We start from the raw sequence: 25734 nt of genomic DNA on the forward strand, positions 1-25734 counted from the left end.
GCTCAGCTTGAATCAGGTAGGCCCCATTCTGAATACATGTGTGTGCACACACTGCCTTAATACTGCCGCCCAGAACAAAATTCATTCTGCAAACAGAGAGGAAAAAATGAGAACACTGCCCTCCAACCTGTATCATATTTATGTTGACTGAGCATATAAGAGCAACTGAAGCTATCTAGATTTCTATCAATTAGATTTCTATTCAATTTGATGTTTTTAAAAATGATCTAAAGGTCATCTCAAAAGCAAGGAAGAAAACAAAAGTATACTAATGTGTATATTTCATTTGCACAAGAAAAATTATCAGATAAGAAAACAAAGCCAAGTTATTATTGATTCACAAGGATAAGATAAATGGTCTAGTAGCAGGCAGTCACAATCTCTCTTCAATAGTTCATAATATTTAATACCCCAGTGTTTCAGAAGAGCAGTTTTAAATGACATCTTGTGAAAAATTAAAGAAAGACTGGGTCAGAATGTAATTTCCAAATTTATGTAATTTTTATGCTTAAACACACAATGCTTACATTTCATCCTGATGTATTATTCACAGCTTTATACACCAGTTGGGTATCATTCAGTTCTAAAGCATAACAAACCTAACATTTTCAATTTCTACCGAGCTTAAATAAAAATCCGGTGTCAACCCAAAAAGATTTGGAAGGTTACATACACAAGAGTTTGCACATACTGGCTGGCCTTGGCATTGAATGTGCCAAGAGGAAGGGGCAGGGTCTTATTTGTGACATCACATTATGCCTCTGAGGCCCAACATCACTGCTGGGGCAAACTCCCTTCCCCAGTTCCAGGTTCAGCAGGGGAGAGTAGGTGTTCATTCCTGTCGAGATACTCAGAATGCTGAGGGATGCCTTGCAGCTTTCTCTCAGCATAAAAACAAGGAAAGCTTTTGCCCTTCTCCAGGTTCCAGAAAAGGAAGAGGCTGCCACCAGATTTAAAAATGAATTTGCCAATGGCAAACCAGTGAGTGTCTTTTTAGACTACTGCCTATAGCAGATACCCAATGACCATGCTCAATTTTTCCTTGAAAATGGCAGCTCAGCATTTAGCATAAGTGTAAATCCCACCGCAGTTCAGCACATTGTTCTACCTGAATAATTCTGGGAAAGAAGTAGACATTTTTCTGTTTAAGGCTTTGAATAGCATCCTGACATACAACATAGCTGCTGGTGTTTGGGTCTCCAGTTGGACAGCACATATCTAAACAAATGTGATGTGCAAAGCAAAAGTGTTTTGTATAAGTGACCTGAGTTTAAAATATTGCTTGCAGTATTATTGAGTTATTAGGACATGATAAACTTTTAGAGAGAGGCAGGCCTAGTATGCCTAAGTGATTAGCCCATATACATTAAAAAAATATAATAAACCTTGCATTTACACAAAACCTGCAAGTGTTCATAGCACTTCACACTAAGGATGTGCATGGAACCTTCCAGGGATATGCATTCTGTTCCAAGTTTGGAATGGAATGCAAATCCCTGGAACGTTATGTAGGGACAACTGGTTGAGCCGGTTGTTCCGAGCGGGGGCGTGCACGCAGATGGCTGCAGGGTGTGTGCGCGTGCAAATGGCTGTTGTGCGTGCACAGAGGCCAGAAGAGTGCCGTAGATGGGGCAGCCTCGGTGCGAGATGCTGGGCAGAGCAACGCTGCTCACAGGGGCTTGCAGGTACAAACGATAATCAGGTAATGATTGTTAAAAAGTTACCTCCCAGCATCCCTTGCTGCCCAGAACACTCGAAATGTTCTGACTTGGAACGTGGTCATTCTATTTCAAGCTCAAAATAGGCCCTTCATTTGAAGGGTGTTCTGTTTCAATCTCGGAACACTCAAAATGGTCCATTTCGAGTCAGAACGTTCTGCACATCCCTACTTCACACACATCTCAGTAATTTTTTCAACAACTCTGTAAGATAGATCCTGCAGCCTTGGAAGCCTACAATCTTGGTGCCTAAACCAAGCTTTAGCTTTTAGCTCCCATGGGTATGTACAGTGCAAAACAAATGTGAGGTAGGGAGAAATGTAATTGCCTTCTGAAGAATGAGAATGTAAGGAATGAAAGTCAGGGTCCCAGCTGAATCAGACAGTTGCGTTTTATGTTCCCTATGAGGAAAAAAGAACATAATTCTAGCACTTTTATAGGGAGAGGGGCCATAGTTCCATGATCAAGCACATGTTTCGTATGCAGAAGGTCACAGGGTCAATTTTCATATCTCTGTCAAGAAGACTCTCAGGTAGATGGGCTGCGAAAATACCCAATAAATTTTTTTGTGGAGAATTGAGGTGGAACAGAGTCCTTGGCCAAAGGGAATTGGAGTCCTCTAGAGCAGGGATCCTCAACATTGGGATGTTATTGGACTTCAAGTCCCAGATGTTATTGGACTTCAACTCCCATAATCCCAAGCCCCAGTGGCCTTTGGTTGGGGATTATGGGAGTTGAAGTCCAATAACATCTGGGGACCCAACGTTGAGGATCCCTGCTCTAGACCATCAGAGAAAGTAAGACATAGCCGTGGAGGCTATCGCTCTGTTGCAGAGCATCTGTTTTGCATGTAGAACATGTTTAATCTGGCATCTCCAAGTAGGGACAGGATAAACATATCTGAAACCCAGAAGAGCTTCTGCCGGTCAGTGTCAACAATACTGACCTAGATTGACCAATAACCTAACTAATAGTCTAAAAGGCAATTGCATAAGTGTGAGAATTTTTTATTTATAGAAAAATAAAACTGCAGCAGTGCATCTTACTTAGAGAGATAATAATAATAATAATAATAAGAGCCCCTGGTGGCGCAGTGGTAAAACTGCCGCCCTGTAACCAGAAGGTTACAAGTTCGATCCTGACCAGGGGCTCAAGGTTGACTCAGCCTTCCATCCTTCCGAGGTCGGTAAAATGAGTACCCAGAATGTTGGGGGCAATATGCTAAATCATTGTAAACCGCTTAGAGAGCTCTGGCTATAGAGCGGCATATAAATGTAAGTGCTACTGCTATTGCTAATGTTGCTTTAGAAATGTTTGATTTGGGGTGCTTGATCTGGGGGGGGGGACAGGGAACTTTGGTTTCATACCTTTGGCTGTTATTTTGGGTCTCCCTCTAGTCACACTTTACCTACCGTTAGTGGCATATAACACTGACTGCCTATTACAGACTGTACTGTTATATCACACTGCAAGCATTCCTAGGTAAACCACTCTACTGATCCTCAAATTTGCCCAGTGAATATGTGCAACTGAGGTTGGGAATCTTAGTAGCTGGGATACAGTTGCCCCATCAGTCTCCTAAGCCAGTGCTTCTCAAACTGGCAGTGAGGCTCATAAAGGAAGGGGGGGGGCTAGAGGAGAACACGAGACTAACCCAGCAGGCAGAAACAATTTTGTAAGACTTATTAGTACAGCAATAGGCTTATATATTATCAGGACTCAAGGGTTCCTGGAGTGCAGGTTGCTTGCCAGTCCATTGGGCTTACTGAAAGAAAGAACTCTACGAGGGTCCCAAACCCAAGGTTGTAAATGATTTGCCATGGGGAGAGAAGTATAAGAGTTGGCATGGAAGAAAGGAGGTGTTCAGTTTTAAAAACAATGCCCAGGCACCTATGCGTCTTAATAGTCTTGATGGTGATATGCTACCTTCAGGTTCACAGATAGTATACCTCCAAGCAACAGCAGGAGAGGACTCATGTTGACCTCATACCCTTTTTGGAGGTCTCTCAGGACATCTGGTTGGCTCCTGCAGGATAGTAGACTACTATGTAGTAGACGACATGGTCTTTGGAGCTGAACCAGAAGGCTAATCTTATCTCTGTGGACTACCTGAGAGTAAGAGTTCACTGGCTCATCAGCTACTAATTGGAGGACTAAAGGCCACTTCCAGCCTCAAAGGCAGGATGCCTCTGAGTACCAGTTGCAGAGGAGTAACAGCAGGAGAGAGGGCTTGCCGATAACTCCTGCCTGTGGCTTCCAGCGGCATCTGGTGGGCCACTGTGCAAAACAGGATGCTGGACTAGATGGGCCTTGGATCTGATCCAGCAAGGCTGTTCTTATATTCTTTGCCTCCATCCTCAACTAGACAGACCATTCAACTCACTGCTACCATCTACCATCTTGCAGCCATGGATCCCCCTTTCTGACAGAGCTGCCATTGCACAATGTCTGCAGATACACTTTATCTGGGGAGGAGCAACAACTGGAAACCCAAGAACCAAATCTGAGGAATACCGGCTGCCCACTCCCAGTGACAAGCTCAGAGGTAGGAAGGATGCGTGGAAGAAGCAGTAGCTGTGTCCATGGGACTTGGTGCTACTTTGGGTAGTAGGTCGGGGCCTGACAGTCACCCCTTAACATCTGCTTGAAATTCCCCTCCTCATTTAAGAGTAGGGTACAACACCATCAGTGGCTGCCTCATGCCTAGCTTTCTCTGTCTGGACTCTTCTCTAAGCCACTTTGGCTTAAAGACTCTATGCCTCTGCTTCAGTCCTCCACAGAAAACTTTGTTGGAAGTCTAGATCCAAAGATAGCCTCAGCCTTCACATACTGCCAATCTAAGTCTGTCTTCCCATGAATTGCAGTTGAGTGGTGGAAGGGCCTCAGTCAACTACTGCCCCACTGCAGGCAGCAAAACACAAATAAAAATACATCCATACTAACCAGACAGAGCCTGGATTTGGGACTCTTTCAGACCAAACCTAGCCATACGCTTCCTGCTTTGATTTAAATCAACAATACATCAGACCAGAGTAAGCCAACTTGAGGCTTGCAAGATCTACTTTGTTTTCTACCAGAATCCTGAGGTCCACCATTCGGAGCCAGTTGCAAAACAGTGGCAGGAGGCAGAACTAGATGCAAAATGATGGCTCATGAGGCAGATCCAATTACCAAATGCATCCCAGGGCGCTTTCCAGACCTTACAACAGGGTGAGGACATATCTCAGAAGTGTACTTCCACACTTCCTGTGTCCTGATACCACAGTCCCTACAGGGACAGTAGAGTGCTGTTCACATTTCCAATGCCTTGTTGCGAATTTAATCGCTGTGATAAGGATGTTGTACATCTAGTGTGAAAAACTTGCTGTTTTGGGGGGTTGTTAGTTGCTGCGAGACTGCTCCCCCTGCTGTTTACGTTCCGAATGCAACTTGCCCGAACGGAGGCATTTTGCTGCTGTTCCAGCAGCTAGTCTGGAAAGTGCCCAAGAGCCATTCAGAAGGAAAACCTGCACACACAAGTGCATCTGAGTTGTTATACATTAGGAATTCTAACACAAAACTACAGCAAGCAAACAGAGCAGCAGAACAATCAGGTGCAAGTTAGCCAGTTAATACTCTTATTTTACAGGTGAGGCTGAGAGAAACAGTAAGTGGCAGATAATTGGGTGGCCTTTTTACTTGCAATTTTAGGGAACAACAAAGTGTCTCAAACCAAAGTCACATTTTAAAGCTGGGGAACACTCAGTTATATGCAACTTGCCCATGTATCAGGCAATCAAGTCTACTTTGGGATGCTGCCTTTTTTGCTTGAGAAGTTAGAAACTAGAAGATCCTGATCTACTTTCTGTCCACCCCAAAACAGAAAACAAAAGCAATTAGAGAACCTTTTCAATTAATTGAATGAATCTCTAGTTAGAACAAAATATGTATTCTAAAGGCTTCCAAAATATACAGTACCAGACACAGCCAGCCCCAGTTAATCATGATGTCAGAGTTAATTTTAAAAACACTAAACAACAGAAAACATAAAGAGTCAGATTGTTAGCATATCTCTATGAGAATCCAGACCAACAAATCTTACCTTAATTGGAGCACTACTAAACTTAATTTTTCTATTTGATGGGATTTCTTCTTCTTCTGGCAATCCTGTAATTTCAGAACATTCCGTGTCAGGTTCATAACAATAGTTGTCATCACTGTCCTCTTGCTCATCCTGTTCCGTTCCTGTCTCCCCCCAGTCAGAGTTATATCTTGATCGTACCCTGTAGACATTGTAATCAGAGTGCCTATACACATGAGAACTCTGAAAGTTACTCCAATCTTCCTGTATTTCCTTTTCATTTGTATCTTCACAGTGGGAGCCAACAGAACGTGAAGCTTCGGTGACTGCAATGTCATCACTGGCTATTAAGTTTCCTGATATTTTTGCAGTCTCAGCTCCATCAGAGATCTTTTCTTCTTGTGAAACTGGTACTTCAGGCTCTGTTTTTGCCTTATTCCTGGCACAGGGCTCACCAAAGGATTGCCGATCAGGTCCATCTGTGGACTCTTGTTTAGTTGCTTCACAGGCATCAACAGAATCGTGATGGGCTTCCTGATTTTGTATTCCACTTGTTTTTAAAACAGGTAGAGTGCTTTTGGAAGGTTCATTCACTGGAGATCTACTAGTCTGCTGAGAATTCTCGACAGATACTGAAGTGGTACTCTGTTTGGCTGCCAGAGGCCAAGCACTGGGTTCTTTTATGGGGCTAAAATCGTCAAGATTTGCAACACTGGAAGACAGATTTGTGTCCACTGAAGACAGATTAAGTGGATAGTGGCCAGTTACAGAATATTCTTCATTGTTTTCTGCCTTTTCCGAAACAACTGCACTTTGGGAGTCAGTATTTTCAAACACTGCACTAAGTTGACTCACTGTTGGAGAAATAGCCTCTGTCCTTGAACTAAGACTGTCCAGTGAGTCTGTACTGCCTCTGTTGGACTTTGAGCTACACCACTCATCTTGAAGTTCATTATTAGAAATGGACGTCTCTTTCTTTGGGGAATAGCGATTGGAATGCCCTGTTTCGTGAATATTTCTTTCAAACAACTTCCGAGTTTCAGTAAACTTGGAATAAGAAGGACCATCATGCATAGCATCAAACCTACTAATCCTTTCTGAAACTGATGATTCTAACTTTACAACAGACCCATCAACCTTCTCCACAAATTCTTTAGGCCTAATTCTTCTTTGAGGGGACAGGGGGCCACCTTTACCTCTGGTCTTTGCTGTGCCACCAGCACCCTCACTGGGCTCCATTCCCATTTGCATGAATAAATTTTTAATCCGGTTGACATTAGATCCATATTTCCTCCCCCTTTGCTGAGAGGCCTCTCCATCTTTTGTCTTCTGTTCTCCATCTGACTTAGGTTTGTCAAAGGTGCTTTTCAATGCTTGGAACTCAGTCCTATAAGCATTCCTGTGAGGAGAGGCACTTCGGAGGTTCGATCGTTCCCCTGAACACTCTGTTTTCAACATGTTTATTTTTGGAATGTTAAACCAATATACATAGTGGCTGAAGTACCCACCCAATTCCAGCTGAGATTGTGGATGAAGTGCTTAAAGGACACTAGGTTTTGCCAAAGCCATACTCATAGGCAACAGATAATCTTCCAGATACGAGTTTATGTATGTTTATGCTGGCAGCCACGTCACAAAACCAAATGGGAGCAGAAAAGTCTTTCAAAAGAAAATGTTCTTGTAACCTGCAATACAAAGGAGAATTTTGATTTGCATCATGAGTTTGTAGCTCTTCATACCTATTCCATTTTTACTTCAGTTTTAACAATACAAGCAGATTATGATATAAAGGTACTAGGCATAGTTCCATCTTTTAGTTCCACCCCTGAAACTAAGCATATTTGATCCTGGAATTGATGTGGATGGAAAACCAACTGAAGAGCTCCACTTAACATTATTCTGAGCAACCCGGAAGCAAATATAGTGAAATAAATGATATGCCAAGCTCTAATGGCAAAATGACAGGATGTCAACTTATGGGGAAGAGTCAGAGCTCAGTGGTGGAGTACTTGCTTTGTACGAAGGTCCCAGGTTCAATCCCTGGCAACACCAGGTAGGGCTGGGAAAGAGTCAAGACTTAGTTTAAGCAGGCTAAGATTCAGTCCCCTGGAGCCCATTTTGAATTCTCAGACCAGACCTAGAACATACAAGGTAATAATACTGACAAGAAACACAGAGAGTATTCCCTTCACTAATGAATAATTACATTCCCCACACATCTGAGGTGAGAGGTTTTTGGGTAGGACTGAGTCCCATTTCCTCTCTTTTATAAGTCTATTGCTTGATATTCTGTGAATAGTTTCATTATATCAAACAAAGCAGCACCAAAAACACACATTACAGCACAGAATCAGTTGATAAGAAAATCCAACAACTAGGCAGCCAGAAAAGAAGTAGAATATACACCTCCTTATTGGTACTGCTTAAGCATAAGGATACCAGCAAACTGACCTTTTCTACTACCTATTCATGCGATTCTGCAGCTTACAATCATTATGTATTACCTACAGACACCACAACAGTCATTCGGGGTACAATAATACTGTTCGATTTATTCCATAAGTAAAGTTTCCTTCCAATGGTGACAAAGAGCCAGGTACCAACATCCCTTTGCCACAAAAGACTGTGAAATGGTGAAATTGTTCGGTGCAGCCAAGAGTGACAGGGTCGTTTGAAATGGCAACACAACATTGCACTGACGCTGCCCCCCACCCCAGCCCCAGAACCGCCGCCGCCGCACAAATTAATCCATGCGCTTCAAGAAATGAAGGGGGGGGGGTGTCACATGCAAAGCAATCTCGAACTTGCAGTAAGCAAACAATCTGAGCTGATATGACTTGCCTGCTTCCCTTCTGGTGTATTCAGCATGACAAAGAACCGGGTAAGGTGCGATGAAAGGGAGGGAAGGGGGAATACACACAGAAAGAACCTCGTTCCCGGTTAAATCTCTCCGTTTTCCAGATTGGGTCTCAATAAAATCTGCACGGCAAAGGGCATTTATATGGATTCCGAGAGTCCTGGTCTCCTGCAAGGATAGGGGCTGGCAGAATCCCTCGGCGTCGTTTAATCGAGGAGGAGGAGGAAATGGGGTTTTTTTGCTTCCAGCTTGAGCAAGCAGCCCTCCAGAAATACAGAAGAGCAGCAGCACATGACTAATAATAGAGAGCAAAATCTCTCATTAGCGCCCTTCTGTTTCCGCCTCCTCCACGGTTACAACTTCACCGCCGTCACCGTCTCGGCTCTTGCAAAGCAACCCCACATGGAGACTGTTCAGCTCGCTCTAGACTAGCCCTGGGACTGGCCTCCTCCGCAGTTCAGCGCCGCTGCCGCCGGGGCTGGGAGATTACAAGCCTCGCGCCCATATTGCGTCTCTCCTCCAGCCCTTGACGACTAAGCGCTTATTTGCGCTCCTAAGCAACATTGCGATGTGGCTGTTAATGCCCCAATCCCTTCTTGGAAGAGAACCACGTCCCTCCCTAAATCGCCTCTCCGTCTCTCCCAGCCCGGGAGAGCGAGGTCAGCAAGCATGCAGTTCAAAACGAGGGAGTGTTGCAAACATGCAGAAATGCCACTTGCAAATAATCGGGAAGTCTATCGGTCTCAAAGCACAGTATCGTCCACCACTACCCCGCTTTGCATGCTGCTGCTGGTTCGGCTGGGCACATACTAGGGAAGGTAATCTGTGCGCTGGGGAGAGCGCGAGCCAGCTAGGAAGTGTGTGGAAATAAACCACCCTCACCTTTCTCCCCCCCCCATCTCAACTCCATGGCCCCCCACCTCGAAGGAAAGTGGTGCAAGAGGCGCAGGTTGGTCCTCCTAGAACGCCGGTAAAGCTGCCGCGAAGCGAAGCTCTCTGGCGGACAGCGCTGGGGCAGGGAAGCACCTTGCAACAGGAGGAGCCCGGGCGACGGCAGCAGCGGCGGCGGCGCGGGCTGTGCAAGAATGCAGGGAGCCCGCGCGCCTGCCGAGCCGGGCAAAGAAGCGAGTCCTCTCTAGGTGCTTTTCCCCACACAGAAGCTGCTCCCGCCGCAGGAGTCAAGCCGACGGAGCCCCGCTTTTTGCAAAGGCGGCTGCTTGCCCCGCCGCCTTACCCGGGAGGGTTGCCGGTGACGACGAGTCGGGCTGCCTTTCCCTCCTCCTCCTCCGTCCTCTTCCCCTGCAGCTGCTACTGCCGCCGTCCCATGCACCGACCCGCCAGCTCTCCGCGCCGCCGCCGCCACCGCCACCTCCCGCCTGCCCGGCAGCAGCCTCCGACTCCGCTCCTCAACGCCATTGCAGGCAGCAGCGGCGGCGACTGCGAGTCTGCGCGGGGTGGGGGAGGCAGGTTCCCTTCCCGCGCTCGGCTGCAACCCGGCTTCCCGCCGCCTGCTCGGCCTCGACTGGACGCTCTGGCGGGCCCGGCGGGCCCTCGGGAGGAAGGCGCTCAGGCCAGCCCGGGTCGCCCTTAGCCGCGCGGGGCCCAGGGCGCCTGACAGGTGCCTCACCTCCTCGGCGAGCTGCAATGGTTTGCCCCGCTGGGAGGAACATGGGGTGGAGGGAGAGGGAGGAAAGGCGCCAAAGCCACGCTGCTGCTGCTGCTGCTACTGCCGCCACTGCAGGCGGGCGGGCGACAGCAAAGCGCCCGGCCGCTGTGGCAAAGAGCAGAGGCGGCCGCTGGCTCCGACCCAAGCCGTCACCGCTGCTGGTCTCCCGTGCTGGCCCGCCACCTGCCCTCCTTTCCCCCAGACGCCCTGGGCTGTTGTGGAGGGTCGTGTGGTCGTGGCTTGACCCAAGCGTGGAAGCGGCTGGGTCTCTTTTAGTCCCGGGGACTGCGAGGTGGGCAACAAGATTCGCGCTTCTTCCTACCCGCCTGGTGCGTCAAGAACGCTCCGGGGCGACACGCTCCCCCAGCTCGCAGGTTCTTGCACCTCCACAGGCCGTAATAGCCGCACACAGAGACGGCTCCTTCTCAGAACCCTCTCCTTAGCTGGCCACCCTGAGGAAGAGGAGGACCGGGCACTGCCTGCCCGTGTGGACGCGAACTCCCTTCTTTCACTCACACTTCCACGGGCTGCATGCCTCAGAGCGCCGCGAGGGACAGCTCCTCCTTGCCCTGCAAGGTAGAGGCAAACATCAAGAGGAGAGCCCTGCTAGATCAGACCCGAAGTCTAGTAGGCTGCTGCTTCCCGCCCCCAGCGACGAACCAAATGCCTGAGAAACTCGCGGGTGCGGGGGCATGAAGGCGATGATGGACCTCTCCCGCTGTTGTTCCTCAGCATCTGGTCTTTAGAGGCACGACGCTGCTTCTGAGCGAGCATGGAGGTTCTAGAGCCATCATACCTGCTAGTAGTAGACACGGATAAACAAGAACAACTCTGGAGTGTTTCCAGGTGAGTTTCAGAAGAACGTGGTCATTCATTCATTCTTTCGATTTCTATACCGCCCTTCCAAAAATGGCTCAAGGCGGTTTACACAGAGAAATAACAAATAAATAAGATGGTTCCCTGTCCCCAAAAGGCTCACAGTCTAAAAATAAACATGAGATAGACCACTGGAGGTACTGTGCTGGGGATGGAAAGGGCCAGTTACTCTCCCCCTGCTAAATAAAGAGAATCGCCACGTTAAAAGGTGCCTCCTTGCCAATTTAGCAGGGGTTATCCCTGAAGAATTATTATTTGTTTGTTTTTTAAGTAACATATATCTCACCTTTCCATCTGGCAGATGTCCAAGGAAGCTGGTGCAAAATAAAAAATACAAAAATCCAGAAAACAGAATTAAAAATTTATTGTAAATTAGATTTAATATACATTAGAACTTCAGTATTAGATTACAGAATGCAACCTTCATCACACAATCTGTAATCAGTCAGTCTGAACCTTCCACCTGTTTTCAAAGGAGACAAGAAGAATGAAGGGGGAAAGTCTCCCTTGAGGTGAACTTTCAGTCTGCAGTCCTATGCATGCTTAAAGGTAAAGTTGTGCCCTCGGGTCGGTGTTGACTCCTGGCAACCACAGAGCCCTGTGGTTGTCTTTGTTACCATTGCCATCTCTCGCGCAGTATGAGATGCCTTTCAGCATCTTCCTTTATTGCTGCTGCCCAATATAGGTGTTTCCCATAGTCTGGGAAACATACCAGCAGGGATTCGATCCAGCAACCTCTTGCTCCATAGGCAAGTTACTTCCCCGCTTACCTGGATATAAACCCTAAACCCATTCTCACGATCAAAATTAGGATAGGAAGAGCATCCAGCCAGGTCCCCCTCCCTGCTCCAGGCACTACCAAGAACCAGTCATGTGTCGGCAGAAATTGAGGTAGGAGGAGGGGAAAGTGATAGTGCGCTGATCTGGGCAGGATAGCCCAATATGTGCTTTTCTTCCACAATACAGTGCTGGGTAAACAATGCTGGCCGCCCCTGTCCTACCCAGATTGTGGCTAGCACACCATCTCTTTTCCCTCCTCCTACCTCAATTTTAGCTGACACACGACTATTTCTCCGGAGTGCAGTGGAGGCATGAAGCCTAGCTGGAAGCTCCTCCTATCCTTTTTCTCAAAATTTTGGTCATGAGAACAGATTCAACAGCTGGACTTCCAACTGTGTCCAGCATAGGATCAGGCTGCACAAGATCAAGATGAAACTTCGTATTCATTTCTTACATGATTATACATTGCACATTGGAAAACCATCTGACCTAGACTCAGCAAAGACCAAGGGGAGGACTGACATTAGGGGCTTGGATGAGTGCCTGACTTCAGCTGACATTTGTGGCTCAGAAAGGCATCCAGGCTTGGCCAAAACCTAGCATTTGGGGCTTGGATGAAGTTTCAGCTTTAGCTAAAGAGATGGGTTACGTTCGGCTTGAATAACTGTCTGGGCTTAGCCAGAGGAGATGGCTAGTGTATGATGATCTAACAGCAGTCTTTGAAGGTATCTACTGTATGTAATATCCTAGCACTTGAAAAAGGAGAAAACACATCCACACCCAAAAAAACCCCTGAAAGCTCAAACCTCAATTTAAGTTGCAAACTGTATTAAAACCTATCAAAATGCTAGTAGCAATACAAAGAGCCAAATTCTCCTTAGCCTCCATAACAGAGCATAAAAGCTATTCTGTGTTTAGTTTCAGAAATGCTTTTATGCATGATTAATACAAAATGTTTCAGTGGGTTGACTCCAGTTTTCTCCTTCCAAATCTCATTGTTCATTCATTATTGCTAACAGTTGACATTGCTCAAACTGTTTCTGTCAGTTTAACATATTCATAAGTGAATCCAAGTTCCAGAAGATTGTGGGGAGCATTGTAAATCTGAGTCATAACTCCTTAAAGATGCTTCCAAAATTCTCTGCATCCAAAATTCTGAGTTGATTTTGGCGTGCCGAATTCCCTGATTTTGTTTGAACTGATGCATTTGGAATTCTCTGTTTCATTCAGGGGCAGCTCTTTCCTGAGGCAAGGTGAGGCAGTCACCCAGGCAGCAGATTGTACCAGCAGGTCTGTCTTTAGGGCAGGGCAGAAGAAAAAATGAGGGGGGGAAACCGTGCAAAGTGTGGAGACAAGGGGCCATGAAAAAATGCCAATGATTGCAGAAACACAGATAGTACTGCATAAAAGAACCAAAGATCTATATGGAGGAAATGTACTATCTGTGTTTCTGCAAGCATTGGCATTTTTTCATGGCCCCTTGTCTCCACACTTTGCACGGTTTTTTTCCTCATTTTTTCTTCTAATTTGGCGTGCATCCCATTTTTTTGCTGCTTTAGGGCAGGGCAAGCAGGGCAACCGCCCTGGACCCCACTCTTAACTCCCACTAAAACTATCCGGAAGGGGCCTGTGCACTGGCTGATTTGCCCCAGGCCCCACACCCTGCCAGGACTCTCTAAGGACATCCCTGGGTACCAGTGGGGCAGCAAGATGCCCCCCACCATTGGCCCCATGGCAGCTGTATGGGACTAATCTGACCCTTGCAAGTTTTGTAAGGAGTGTGGGGAGAGGAGGGAAGGCTGCCCTTCCCTCCCTTACAGAGTTCACAAGGAGAGAAGAGGAGGCTGTCTGCAATCTTTCCTCCTCTCTGCCTGCCCCCATGCACTTTGCAATGAGCAAGGTAGAACTTTGCACCTCGCCTCAGGTGCTGCAATATCTTCAGCTTCCTCAGTACCATTTTTTATTTCTCAGTTGTGTACAGACTACTACTACAACAATATTTATATATCGCTTGTCAACCAAAGTTCTCAAAGCGTTTTAAATAGAAAAATAAATAGATCAAGAAGATGGTCCTTACATACAGACCACTGTATGTATGCAGTTTAATACATACGCAGATCATTTAATACTTCCTGTGGATCATTTGGGTCTTGTTTTGCAAAATGCATCAGTGAAAAAAAGGGTCTTTGATGCAATCATACATGCTATTTACATCAACAGTGCTGTTTTGCACTGCTTTTATCGATGCAGACACATGCATTGGTGCATGTGCAGAGGATGAAATTATGCAAATGAAGAGGGAGAAAATGAAAGTAGGAACCCACCTACTATGCATGCTCCAATCCCAGAAGTAATTTTTAAAATTCTCCGTTTTAAATTGGAGCTCAGAAGGAATGAAACCAGAGAGGTGGAGTAAACCAGAGGAACGATAAAGAAGGGGAATAAGAAAACAAAATATCCTTCCATCCTCAAAACTATCCAGTCATCCATTCTAAGTAGCCCCAGCCCTAAAGAAACAAATACATTACATTAAAAATGTTTGTTGAGAAATGTTGTAATATATAGATATTTTTCTAAAGGAAAAAATGAGTTGCAATATACCAAACTATGCTCAGTTACAAACCAACCGATTGTAGCGATGTGCACAAATTGATTTTTTAAAATTTGATTTGTGCCCAAAACAAATCACCTCTGATTTGTTTTGTATCCAAATCTACTCTCTTCAAATCACCCCAGATATGATTTGTATTTGCTTTGATTCAGATTCAGATTCAGACCACTTGACAAGGTCCTAGGGGCACCAAATTTGGTTGTTGGGTAGGTCCCCATGTGTGCCACCTACCACCCAAATTTCAAAGCAGTGAGACACTTGGTTGATTTTTAATGGGTTTTTTTTTAGTTTTTACTGATTTTGACCATTTCCACCATAGGAAACCATGGGAATTCAAAGTTGTCATATCCTAAGACGGATCCCCAGCTTTCACTAAAAAACAAAACAAAAAAAAACCTATGCTCTAGCCCTAGTAGTAGTGGAGTTATAGAGCAAAATGTGCAGTCATTTTTCAAGTGTTTGGATTCTTTGGTGTCTAATAACTTTTAATAACTCAAAATGAATCCCTATGAAGATTCATTGTACACCTTCATTTCTTCTGTTCATTTGACTGTCACTGGACAGTGCCAACTGATATAGACGACCTCAACTCAACTCAATAGACGACCTCAAAACAGTGGTACATCTGCTGGTAACCTCCAGACTGGATTACTGCAATGCGATCTATGTGGGGCTGCCCTTTTACATAGTCCAGAAACTACAGTTGGTCCAGAATGCGTCAGCCATGCTGGCCTCTGGGTCATCTAGGAGAGACCATATTACTCCCATTTCGAAGGAGTTACACTGGCTGCCAATATGTTTCCGGGCAAAATACAAGGTGTTGGTCATAACCTATAAAGCCCTAAACAGCTTGGGCCCTGGGTATTTAAGAGAACATCTTCTTCGTTATGAACCCCACTGCCCATTGAGATCATCAGGAGAGGTCCGTCTGCATTTGCCACCGGCTCGTCTGGTTACTCAGGGACGGGCCTTCTCTGTTGCTGCCCCGAGGCTTTGGAATGCGCTCCCTAGTGAAATAAGAGCCTCCCCATCTCTGACAACTTTTAAAATGTCTTAAAAGACACATCTGTTCACCCAGGCTTTTAACTGATATTGTTTTGATTGTTTTAATGTTTTTAGAATATTGTTTTAAAATTTTAAATTGTGTTTTAAATTTCTTGCTTTAAAATTTTTGTTTTTGTTTTTAATTAATGTTTTACTTTTTAATATTTGTAAACTGCCCAGAGACGTAAGTTTTAGGTGGTATAAAAATATGTTGAATAAAATAAATAAATAACTGTCAACTGCCATGTTCCAGCTACACACACCCCCACCTGCAAGGCAGTGTGGTACTCATTTTAATTTTTAGGAATATTGAAATGTTTAGAGTCTTTGGTGTCTAATAACTTTTCCTCATAATGAATCCCTATGAAGATTCATTATACACCTTCGTTTCTTCTGTTCATTTTGACTATCATTGGACAGTGCCAGCTGTCAACTGCCATGTGTTAACTACACACACACACACACACACACTGGGGTACTCAGTTTATTTTTAAGGTATTTTTGAAGTGTTTAGACACTTTGGTGTGTAATGAGTCCTCATAGGGATTTATTATGAGGAAAGGTTATTATACACCAAAGAGCCTGAACACTTGAAAAAAATCCTAGAACATAAACTGAGTAGTACCCCACTGCCTTGCGGGTGGGGTGTAGTTGGCACATGGCAGTAGACAGTTGGCGCTATCGAAGAGACAGTCAAAATGAACAGAAGAAATGAAGGTGTGTAATGAATCCTTATAGGGATTCATTGAGGGAAAGTTATTATACACCAAAGAATCCAAACACTTGAAAAATAACAGCCACACATTTTGCGCCATAACTCCACATCTACAAGGGCTAGAGCTTAGCTTTAAAAAGAAAGAAAGAAAGAAATCTGGGGGAATTAATAGGAGGGATCCGAATCTCAAATTGATTCAAATCAAATCAGGCGTGATTCAATTTGTACCCAAATCTAGCCAATGGACCACAGGGGTGATTTGTTTTGTCTCCAAATCACTTAAATCAGCTAGATTTGGGTACAAATAGATTTGTACCCGAATCATTTTGCACATCCCTAACCTATTGTTGGCTTACTGTATTCTATTGGGCGTTTGCCACATTAGGATAATGTGTGTGTTTTATTGGTTAGTCTTAAGAACATAGGAAGCTGCTTTATACCAAGTCAGACCATTGGTCCATCGAGATCCGCATTGTCTACACTGACTAATAGCGACTCTCCAGAGTTTCAGTCAAGACTCTTTCAAAGCCCTACATGGAGATGCCAGGGATTGAACCTGGGACATGCAAAGCAGATGTTCTTCCACTGATCTACAGTTCCACCCCAAATATTTTTAGGCAAGCTGCTCATGTTGTGCCCACAACTGAAACTTTGAAGAGTCTATACTAGAGCCAGGGGAAGGAGCCAGGGAAAGATTTATACCTGGCTTTCTTATAGAAAACTAGCTTCAGTCCACCACACATATCTACTGAATTCTTGTCCTATATAATAAAAGGCTAAGTGAGTGGCCGTGGCTTTGGAATGTTGGGGATCTGCGTCCCTGCCTCCCTGGGCTGTTCTGGGCCTGCGCGAAGCGCAGGCCCAGAAGAGCCCAAGGGACACAGGACCTCAGACACCAGTGTCCCACAGCCACGGGCGGCCATTAGCCGGTGTGTGGCGGCGGGGGAAAGTGGCCGAGGCGGCGGCTCCGCCGCCGCCTCAGCCATGAGCTGCAGCACGGTGAGAGGAGGCCAAGGCAACCAGAAGCGGCCGCCCTGAAAAAGGCGAGGGCAATGGCGGCGGGGGAAGACCAAGACGGGGGACAGGGAAGCTGGGCGAGGTGGCGGCGAAGCCGCCAACGAGGCCCCCGCCTGCTCACAGCCGTCGCCGCCGCCTGCTCACCCGCCCTCCCAGCTGCCCAAAATGAAGCTGGGCGAGGTGGCGGCGAAGCCGCCAACGAGGCTCCCACCCGCTCACAGCCGCCGCCGCCGCCGCCTGCTCACCCGCCCTCCCAGCTGCCCAAAATCACCTTCCCCGCTCCCCCCCAAAAAAGATTAAGGGCCAAAATGGCCCATGAGAAGGTGGCCGCCCCCGCCTATCACCCTATCGCCCTCCCAGCTGTTGAAGACCACCTTACCCGCTCCAGCCCGAGGGAAAAGAGAGGAGCTCACGAGCAGAGCTCCTCTCTGTGCTAAGTCACTGCTCAAACTGCCGCTATGGACGCAAAGGACGCCTATTGCGTCCATTGTGACAGTATAGGCAGCAGCTTAACACAGAGAATAGCTCTGTTTCCGAGTTCCTCTCTTCTCCTTCGGGCTGGAGCGGGTAAGGTGGGCTCCGGCAGCTGGGTGCGCGGGAGGGCGATAGGCGGGGGCAGCCACCTTCTCATGGGCCATTTTGGCCGTTATTCATCCACCCCCCCCCCCCAAAAAAAGTAAAAGCAAAATAAGGAAGAACAAAAACAGAGAACAACAACAAAACAAAAAACAAAAAGAGAGAGGGGACAAGGGTGGGGGGAAGAGACAGAAAGAGAGAGAGAGACAGAAAAGACGGGATAGAAAGCTAGCGCCCGTTATCATAACGGGCTTAAAAATACTAGTTTCTTATAATGGCTTGCAAATGGGAGCAACACTTGGTGAACAGCACATTTCATTTCCAGCGTATTTGGCAAACTCAGTATATATATAATTCACCGTTCTGAATGCTAAGGCTTAATTAAGGAGGCTTATTAGGATTTCAGAGATCGTCTTGGTTTTACTTAGGAAATGGAAACCAGTGTGACAGCTTGGAGACTGCATCAGAGAGGTCTTTTCCCTGCGGTTACCCCAGAAAAGAAACACTGATATTGCTAACAAAACTATACAATTAACTGTTTATCAAAGAGGGGTCACTGCAGGCTAATATTTGGCTGGCTACAGAGGGCAGCAATTGAACACATACAGTGGAGATCTTGCATTCATTCATAAGTGTTTTAATGCATTAATAATGAAAGATTAGTGTTAGTAGTAGGTAAAGGGGATTTTCAGAGCAAATTAAAACTGTTCATAAAACTGATAGCTAGAGTTCCTGTTTATCGCTGAAAGCCCAGATACACAATCCCTTCCATCTTTCCTTCCCCAACAATCCCCCAAAACCCCAGTGTCAGTATTTCTCCCACTTTAAAACCCCCAAGGATACCCTAAATCAACTCTTACTGACTAGGCAAAGAGGCACATTTTAAAGTGGTCGCTTTCTTATACCCAGTAGTCCCTATGTCTTGTATTTAGATGTCCCTATTTGGTCCAGCATAAATGTGAGCCCTTTGGGACAGGGAATCATTTTCTTATATCTTTGTTGTGTAAATCACGTTGAGAACATTTTTTTACTGAAAAGCAATATATACTTATTTTAGTAGCAGCAGCAACAACATCAGTAATAAATTGGGTCCAGCACATTGTCCCAGTGTTGTATTAACTCCTGTAACCAGGCTTTTTCAATCCCTAATATGGCTGTGAGAGGGCAATACAACTTTCCATTGTTACACCTGTGTTTATGCCTATTTTTACATCACTCTCCCTATTCATTTAGTGAGTGTCTCACATGTGGGTGTGCTGGGTGTCAAACTGGGCTTAGGATGTGAGTTGCTACATCTAAGAGGAATCCTGATACATGTAGGAAAATATGGCCTTTTTAAAAAAAGACTCTCTGGTCATGTCCTAGAGAACATCCAGAAACAAAAACTGTACCAATTCAGGGGGTGGGAAATGGAATGGAAGGAAACATGCACAGGTGCAAAGAAAACTGATTCTTGACAAAACAGTAAAGAAGACAAAGATAGATAACATTTTCTTAAGATAGGAGTAGCAAAAGGAAAATATCTTTGATATTTTTCAAGTCTTTGATAAAGACACAATACACAATGAATACATCTTTTAAAAAATTCGTTCCTTGGCCTTGTGGATATTTTCTTCCTGTTTCCCCTTCCTCCCCTCAACCCCCCCCCCCCAAAAAAGCGCTCAGCAGTGTTCAGGTCCATGTACTTCTTTATCACTGTCTTAGAATGTTGCTGGCAGACAGCAGCATGGAGGTATGACCCAGTGTCCCTTCTGTTTTTCATCTCTGTGTGAAATGAGTTTTGTTCTGGGCAGCAGTATCAAGTTAGCATGTGTGCCCGTGCATTCAGAGCGGGGTCTTCTTGAGTCAACCTGAGCAGGATCTAAAATTAACTGAGCCAACACTAAAAAAAAACCCTGTGAGCCCACACATGCATATTCCTTAGAAGGAACACTGGTATGATTCCATAGTCATTGGAATTAGGACTTAAGGTGAAGACAAGCAAATGAAAGCCCAATTAGACACACCGAAATGGTTATTAAACTGTGAAGTTGGAGTAACTGCTCATAGGAACATGGCAATCTGCCTTCCCATGAGTCAGACCATTGGTTCATTTAGCTCAATATGGTCTGACTGGCAGAGGGTCTTAAAAAAAAAAAAAATCTTGTATATTTTTAATCCTTTCCAGATTATGCACTTCCCTGTTGTCCATGTTACCCTTTAAAAGATAGCAGGTGTATATGAACAAGACCTTCTCCTGCAAAAGTGTGTTTTCTACAAAGTATCACACTAGATCAGCAAAAGGCACCTTTTTGGTCCACTAAATTTCTGTTTCAAAACATGAAGCGTGTGGACTCTTTAGAAAGGAACCAAAGAGGTGGAAAGGGACAACAGCAGCAAAAATATCTGGCAAAAACACTTGCCCATTGGCAGGAATAGTCACCACAACACTTGCCCAATGGCAGGACCAGCCACAACAAGACCCATTGCAGAGTAGTTTAGACACAAGAGACCCCAGTGTGTAGAAAGGAGGTGCATCACAGTAGAGTAAAAACTCCAGATTCTACAAACAAGGAAACCAAGCAACACGGGATGGCAAATTATTATAAAGTAACTGAATAATTATTTAATTACACCCCTATCACTCGGCATTGCACTTTGCACCGTTAAGCAAAACTGGTCAGCAGTAAAAATTTACCATATATGAACTAGGTTATTTCCAGAGACGAGACTAAAATCAGTGTTTTAAAAAGCTCCCAATGCAAATATTGTTATGTTAATTTATGTTACATTAATATTTATTTCTAAGTCACGTTGCAGCCTAAGACCCCAAAACAGTAAACAAAAAATTAAACGATAAAAACAACTAAAATCAAAGAAGTCAAAATTAAATGACAGCATAATAAGCAAGATAAATGTAAAAGGTAAACACTAAAACAGCCAGGGAAAAGCACAAATTCAGGGTGAAGTCATTATAAAAGGCCTGATGAAAGAGAATAGTGTTCCCTGGGTGTGTTCTCATGGTTATAATCCCAGGAGGAGGCGGCTCCAGCAGAATCTGGGAGCCCCGTGCACGCTCCCAAGAAGTGAGTGTGTGGGCAAGCAGAGGCGTAACTATAGGGGGGCAGGGGGGGCACGTGCCCCGGGCGCCATCTTTTTTGGTCACATGAGGGGGCGCCGCCATGACAAAAAATTATTTTTTAATTTTTTTTTAATTTTTTGTTAATACAAATGTTTCCTGCTCAGTGCAGCAGCGCTGCAGCAGTCAAGGGAGCGCGTCGGCACCCCCTCCCCCACGAGCGGTCCCTTCCGCGCCGCCCGCACCCCCCCCCCATTGCTTTGCTGGCGCCTGGCGGCCAGTCAGTGGCCTGGCTTGGCGGCGGCGGCGGCGGCGGGCGCTTGTGAGGAAAAACCTAAGTATAATGTAGCATGTTGGGGGCGCGGGGGGCGCCATTCCAATGCTTGCCCCGGGCGCCGTTTTCCCTAGTTACGCCTCTGTGGGCAAGGGTAATGTCTGGAGGAGAACCAAGAAGGCAAAAAGGCACAAAGGCACCTTTTAACGTGGTGATACTTTTTATTTAGCAGGGGGAAGAGTAACTGGCCCTATCCACCCGCAGCACAGTACCTCCAGTGACTGTTGCTGGTGTCTGGCTTATGTTTCTTTTAGATTGTGAGCCCTTTGGGGACAGGGATCCATCTTATTTGTTTGTTATTTCTCTGTGTAAACCGTCCTTAGCCATTTTTGGAAGGGCGGTATAGAAATTGAATTTTAACAACAACATCAACAACTCAGGTGGAAGAGGAATGCTGCAAGTCCATCAAACAGTAGAGGAGGAGAAAAGAGGCCTTGAAGAATATATCAAGGACAGTGAAGAAGATGCACTTAAAATGGTCAAGAACGAGAAACTATTCAACACCAATGAAACAAAGCAGGCCTACAAGAAAGAACAAGTCAAGAACCGAGCAGAAAAATGGAGAAATAAGCCCCTGCATGGTCAGTATTTGCACAATATAAGTGGAAAATCAGACATCACCAAGACCTGGCAATGGCTTAAGAATGGCAACTTGAAGAAAGAAACCGAGGGTTTAATACTGGCTGCACAAGAACAGGCACTAAGAACAAATGAAATAAGAGCAAAAGTCGAAAAATCTACAACAAACAGCAAGTGCCGCCTTTGTAAAGAAGCAGATGAAACCGTGGACCACCTGATCAGCTGTTGTAAGAAGATCGCACAGACTGACTACAAACAAAGGCATGACAAGGTAGCAGGGATGATACACTGGAACATCTGCAAAAAATACAAGCTACCTGTAGCCAAGAATTGGTGGGACCATAAAATTGAAAAAGTGGAAGAAAATGAAGATGTAAAAATATTATGGGACTTCCGACTACAAACAGACAAACATCTGCCACACAATACACCAGATATAACTGTAGTCGAGAAGAAAGAAAAACAAGTCAAAATAATCGACGTAGCAATACCAGGGGGTCACAGAATAGAAGAAAAAGAAATAGAAAAAATCACCAAATACAAAGATCTACAAAATGAAATTGAAAGGCTGTGGCAGAAAAAGACCCAAATAATCCCAGTGGTAATTGGCGCCCTGGGTGCAGTTCCAAAAGAGCACCTCAACACCATAGGGGCCACAGAAATCACCATCAGCCAGTTACAAAAAGCAGCTTTACTGGGAACAGCCTATATTCTGTGACGATATCTATAACAGCAACAACATTGACAATAAAATTCAGCCATCCCAGGTCCTTGGGAAGGACTCGATGTCTGGATAAAACAAACTAGTCAATAACACCTGTCTGACTGTGTAAACAAGAAATAATAATAATGCAAGCAATCCTGTGAGGTTGGCATGAGAAGCCAACATAAATTATCTAGGATTTGATGTAGGGCAGGGGAGGGTAGCTGCCCTCACCAACCTATCAGAATTGCTTGCAGCATAAATCATTTCCTGGACCTCCTTTTGACATTATTGCCGCTCACTCAATCACTTCTTCTCAGAAACACACGCAGCTCCTGAATCCAGGCTACAGCCACCGCCTCCTCCCGGGATTGTAATGTGAGAACATTCCCACTATCTAGAAAGAAATGAGGGAGAAAATCAAACACGTTTCCAGGGCTGGCCCTAGGGTTTTTGGCACGCCATGCAAAGTATGACTTGGGTGCCCACCCCAAATTCTGTTAAAATTATAATCTGTACATTACAGAATATGAATTTGGGTGGGGGCAAAATCATACTTGGCAGCTGGCATTGGCTGGGCCAGAGTGATGGTGAAGAAGCAGATTATACCAAATGTTCCACCACCCCACGCCGCTACCCAGCTCTGTTGCGGAGTCTGCCTCCGCCACTCAGCTGGCTAGCGCATATGTGCACCAGCCATTTGAGGGGTCAGTGTGGCAAAGATTTTGACCAGCTTGGCCCCTCGAATGCCTGCCATGCGTGTGCATCAGCCAGCTGAGTGGCGAAGGCGTAGTGGGGTTGGACTCCACACAGGAGGAGGGCAGGGAACAGCTCTTATTTTCTGTCACTTTATTCATTATTTTTATTTTATTTATTTTATGTTTACATTTATATCCCGCTCTTCCTCCAAGGAGCCCAGAGTGGTGTACTACATACTTGGGTTTCTCCTCACAACAACCCTGTGAAGTAGGTTAGGCTGAGAGAGAAGTGACTGGCCCAGAGTCACCCAGCTAGTATCATGGCTGAATGGGGATTCGAACTCAGGTCTCCCTGGTCCTAGTCCAGCACTCTAACCACTACACCACACTGGCTCCCAGATTTAGTGTACATGTCACCTGTGTGCTGGACCCCACTTTTCTGTGCTACTGCAAATCTTTTTAAGGAATTGCACCAGTTCACTTGGAATAATCAATTGGAAAGTTCTCTTAGGCAAGCTCCATTGAAATGGATTCTTGCATATCTCTCATTAACTTCAATGGGGGATTGTGTCAGATACTTCTTAGTGGAGGCTTATAAAGTTCTGGGCAAGTCCTTCACTGCACTCACAGACAAGCTGTCATGGTCCCAGATCCAGGACCCCCCACAACTGGGATACAAAGTGGATAGTTCAGGAGGCGAGCCCCAGTGCTGCTTGGGGCTCTTGATAGGAATAATAAAAGTCATGATGTGAGGGCTCAGTTGAAACAGGAACAGAGTCTTTATTGTTTTAACTCTGCTTGAGCTGCAGAAGGTATTCAATAAAAGAGCAAACACACAAATCCTGCTTGCTTAACACTTCTACTTCTTATTAGGCCTTTGGCCCCTTCCAATGTGATTTATAGGATCACATTTCACTACACTGGGAACCCCAACACCGGAAGAACCAGGGGGATCTGAGCCAGCACCTCCATCATGACCTGAACTCTGCCTTCGTCCTCAAAGAGAAGTCCCCTGAGGACCTGCCAGACTCAGGCAAGGTCCCTTTAAGAAAATGGAAGCTTCACTAGGGAAGGCCGGGGCCAATGAACTCTGCCGAGGCAGCAGCCTTAAAACCTGAGAGTTTGCTCCCAAGATGCCCCTGGGACAATAGGTGTGTGGCTGTGGCCAAGATCCTGACTCTTTTGCCCTTGAAGCTGTCCAAGCTTTGTGTCGCTGCTGGATCCCTGTAGACCCCAGCTGAGCCTAGAACACGATAGAATAGGAATTGCCCAGAAAAACTAGCAGAGAGAGCAAAAGCACACTGTGTTGCTGTGCACTAGTTCTTAGTAGTCACAGCATGTTTACAAGGCCTGAAGTAATGAAACTAGCTAATTTTCAATTGTAGGCAGTTCTAGCATTAGCAATGGAAGGTGATCTATTTAAAGAAAACCCTTTTAGACCCCAGTAGGCAACAAATGATGCATCAGACTGCAATAAACTAAGGAAGGAGCTCATAAAACATGCACAAATTGTATTTTGCCACAACATTAAGTAGGGAGAAGAGCAATGAAATTGGAGATGAAATAAGAAGTCAATTAAATAAACTGAAATAAGAAATTTGTAACACATAGTGTATCACGTAAATAGATATTTTAAAAGATGTGTACAGCTGGGAAGACATTTGAAAGCTGGGAGAGAAGTGGTGGATTCTAGACATCCAAGATGGCACAAGAGAATGGGCAGGGTCGAGTGATACAACAACCAGATTTGAGATTAACAGGTGCATGATAAGATCACCTTGTTTTGTTTTAGTTTTAGTTTTTAAAATAATAGCCTTTCTATACTGCCTTTCATAAAAACAATCTCAAAGTGGTTCACACAAAACAAAACTACAAATATTACACAATTAAAATATTAGCTAAAATATAAAAATACAAATCTAATTAAAAGATTAAAAAACAGCACAATATAACCAAAAAAGATACAATGCTGGAGCAATAGAAACAATCATATAAAAGCCTGGGTAAAAAGTCAATATTTTACATGCTTTTTAAAAACTGTGATGGAGACTGAGGAGCAGATGACCACCAGGAGAACATTCCAGAGTCTGGGGGCAACAACTGAAAAGGCCTTGTCCCGCGTACATGACAGCCAAACCTCCCTCATTGTTAGCACCCAGAGCAGAACCCCCCCCCCCCGATGAACTTGTCAAGTGGGCAGCAACTTTTGGGAGCAGGCGGTCCCTCAGGTATCCAGGGCCCAAACCGTTAAGGGCTTTAAAGGTCAAAACCAGCACCTTGAATTGGACCTGGAAACAAATTGGCAGCCAGTGAAGCTCTTTCATAATGGGTGTGATGTGACCACAGTGGGCAGCTCCAGATAAAATCCTAGCTGCCGTATTTTGCACTAGCTGCAGTTTCCGAATATTCTTCAAGGGCAGCCCCACATAGCACGTGTTACAG

The 25734-nt window shown here is 45.3% G+C and overlaps 1 protein-coding gene across 20 annotated transcripts in view; it reads right to left on the reverse strand.

The window, feature by feature from the left end:
* PPP1R9A (protein phosphatase 1 regulatory subunit 9A) overlaps positions 1–25734 on the reverse strand; it is a 266633-nt gene that overhangs the window by 215582 nt on the left and 25317 nt on the right. For 13 of the 20 annotated variants that reach the window (XM_053266039.1, XM_053266037.1, XM_053266042.1 and 10 more), the window contains exons 1-2: positions 9870–10002; positions 5800–7463 (exon numbers count right to left, since the gene is read on the reverse strand). In XM_053266039.1, the coding sequence (XP_053122014.1) occupies positions 5800–7236 (1437 nt within the window). In that variant the 5' untranslated portion in view covers positions 7237–7463; positions 9870–10002. The other 7 variants (XM_053266026.1, XM_053266021.1, XM_053266022.1 and 4 more) reach the window with 6 other exon arrangements.

This window comes from Hemicordylus capensis, chromosome 6, assembly GCF_027244095.1.
Source record: "Hemicordylus capensis ecotype Gifberg chromosome 6, rHemCap1.1.pri, whole genome shotgun sequence".
NCBI lineage: Eukaryota > Metazoa > Chordata > Lepidosauria > Squamata > Cordylidae > Hemicordylus > Hemicordylus capensis.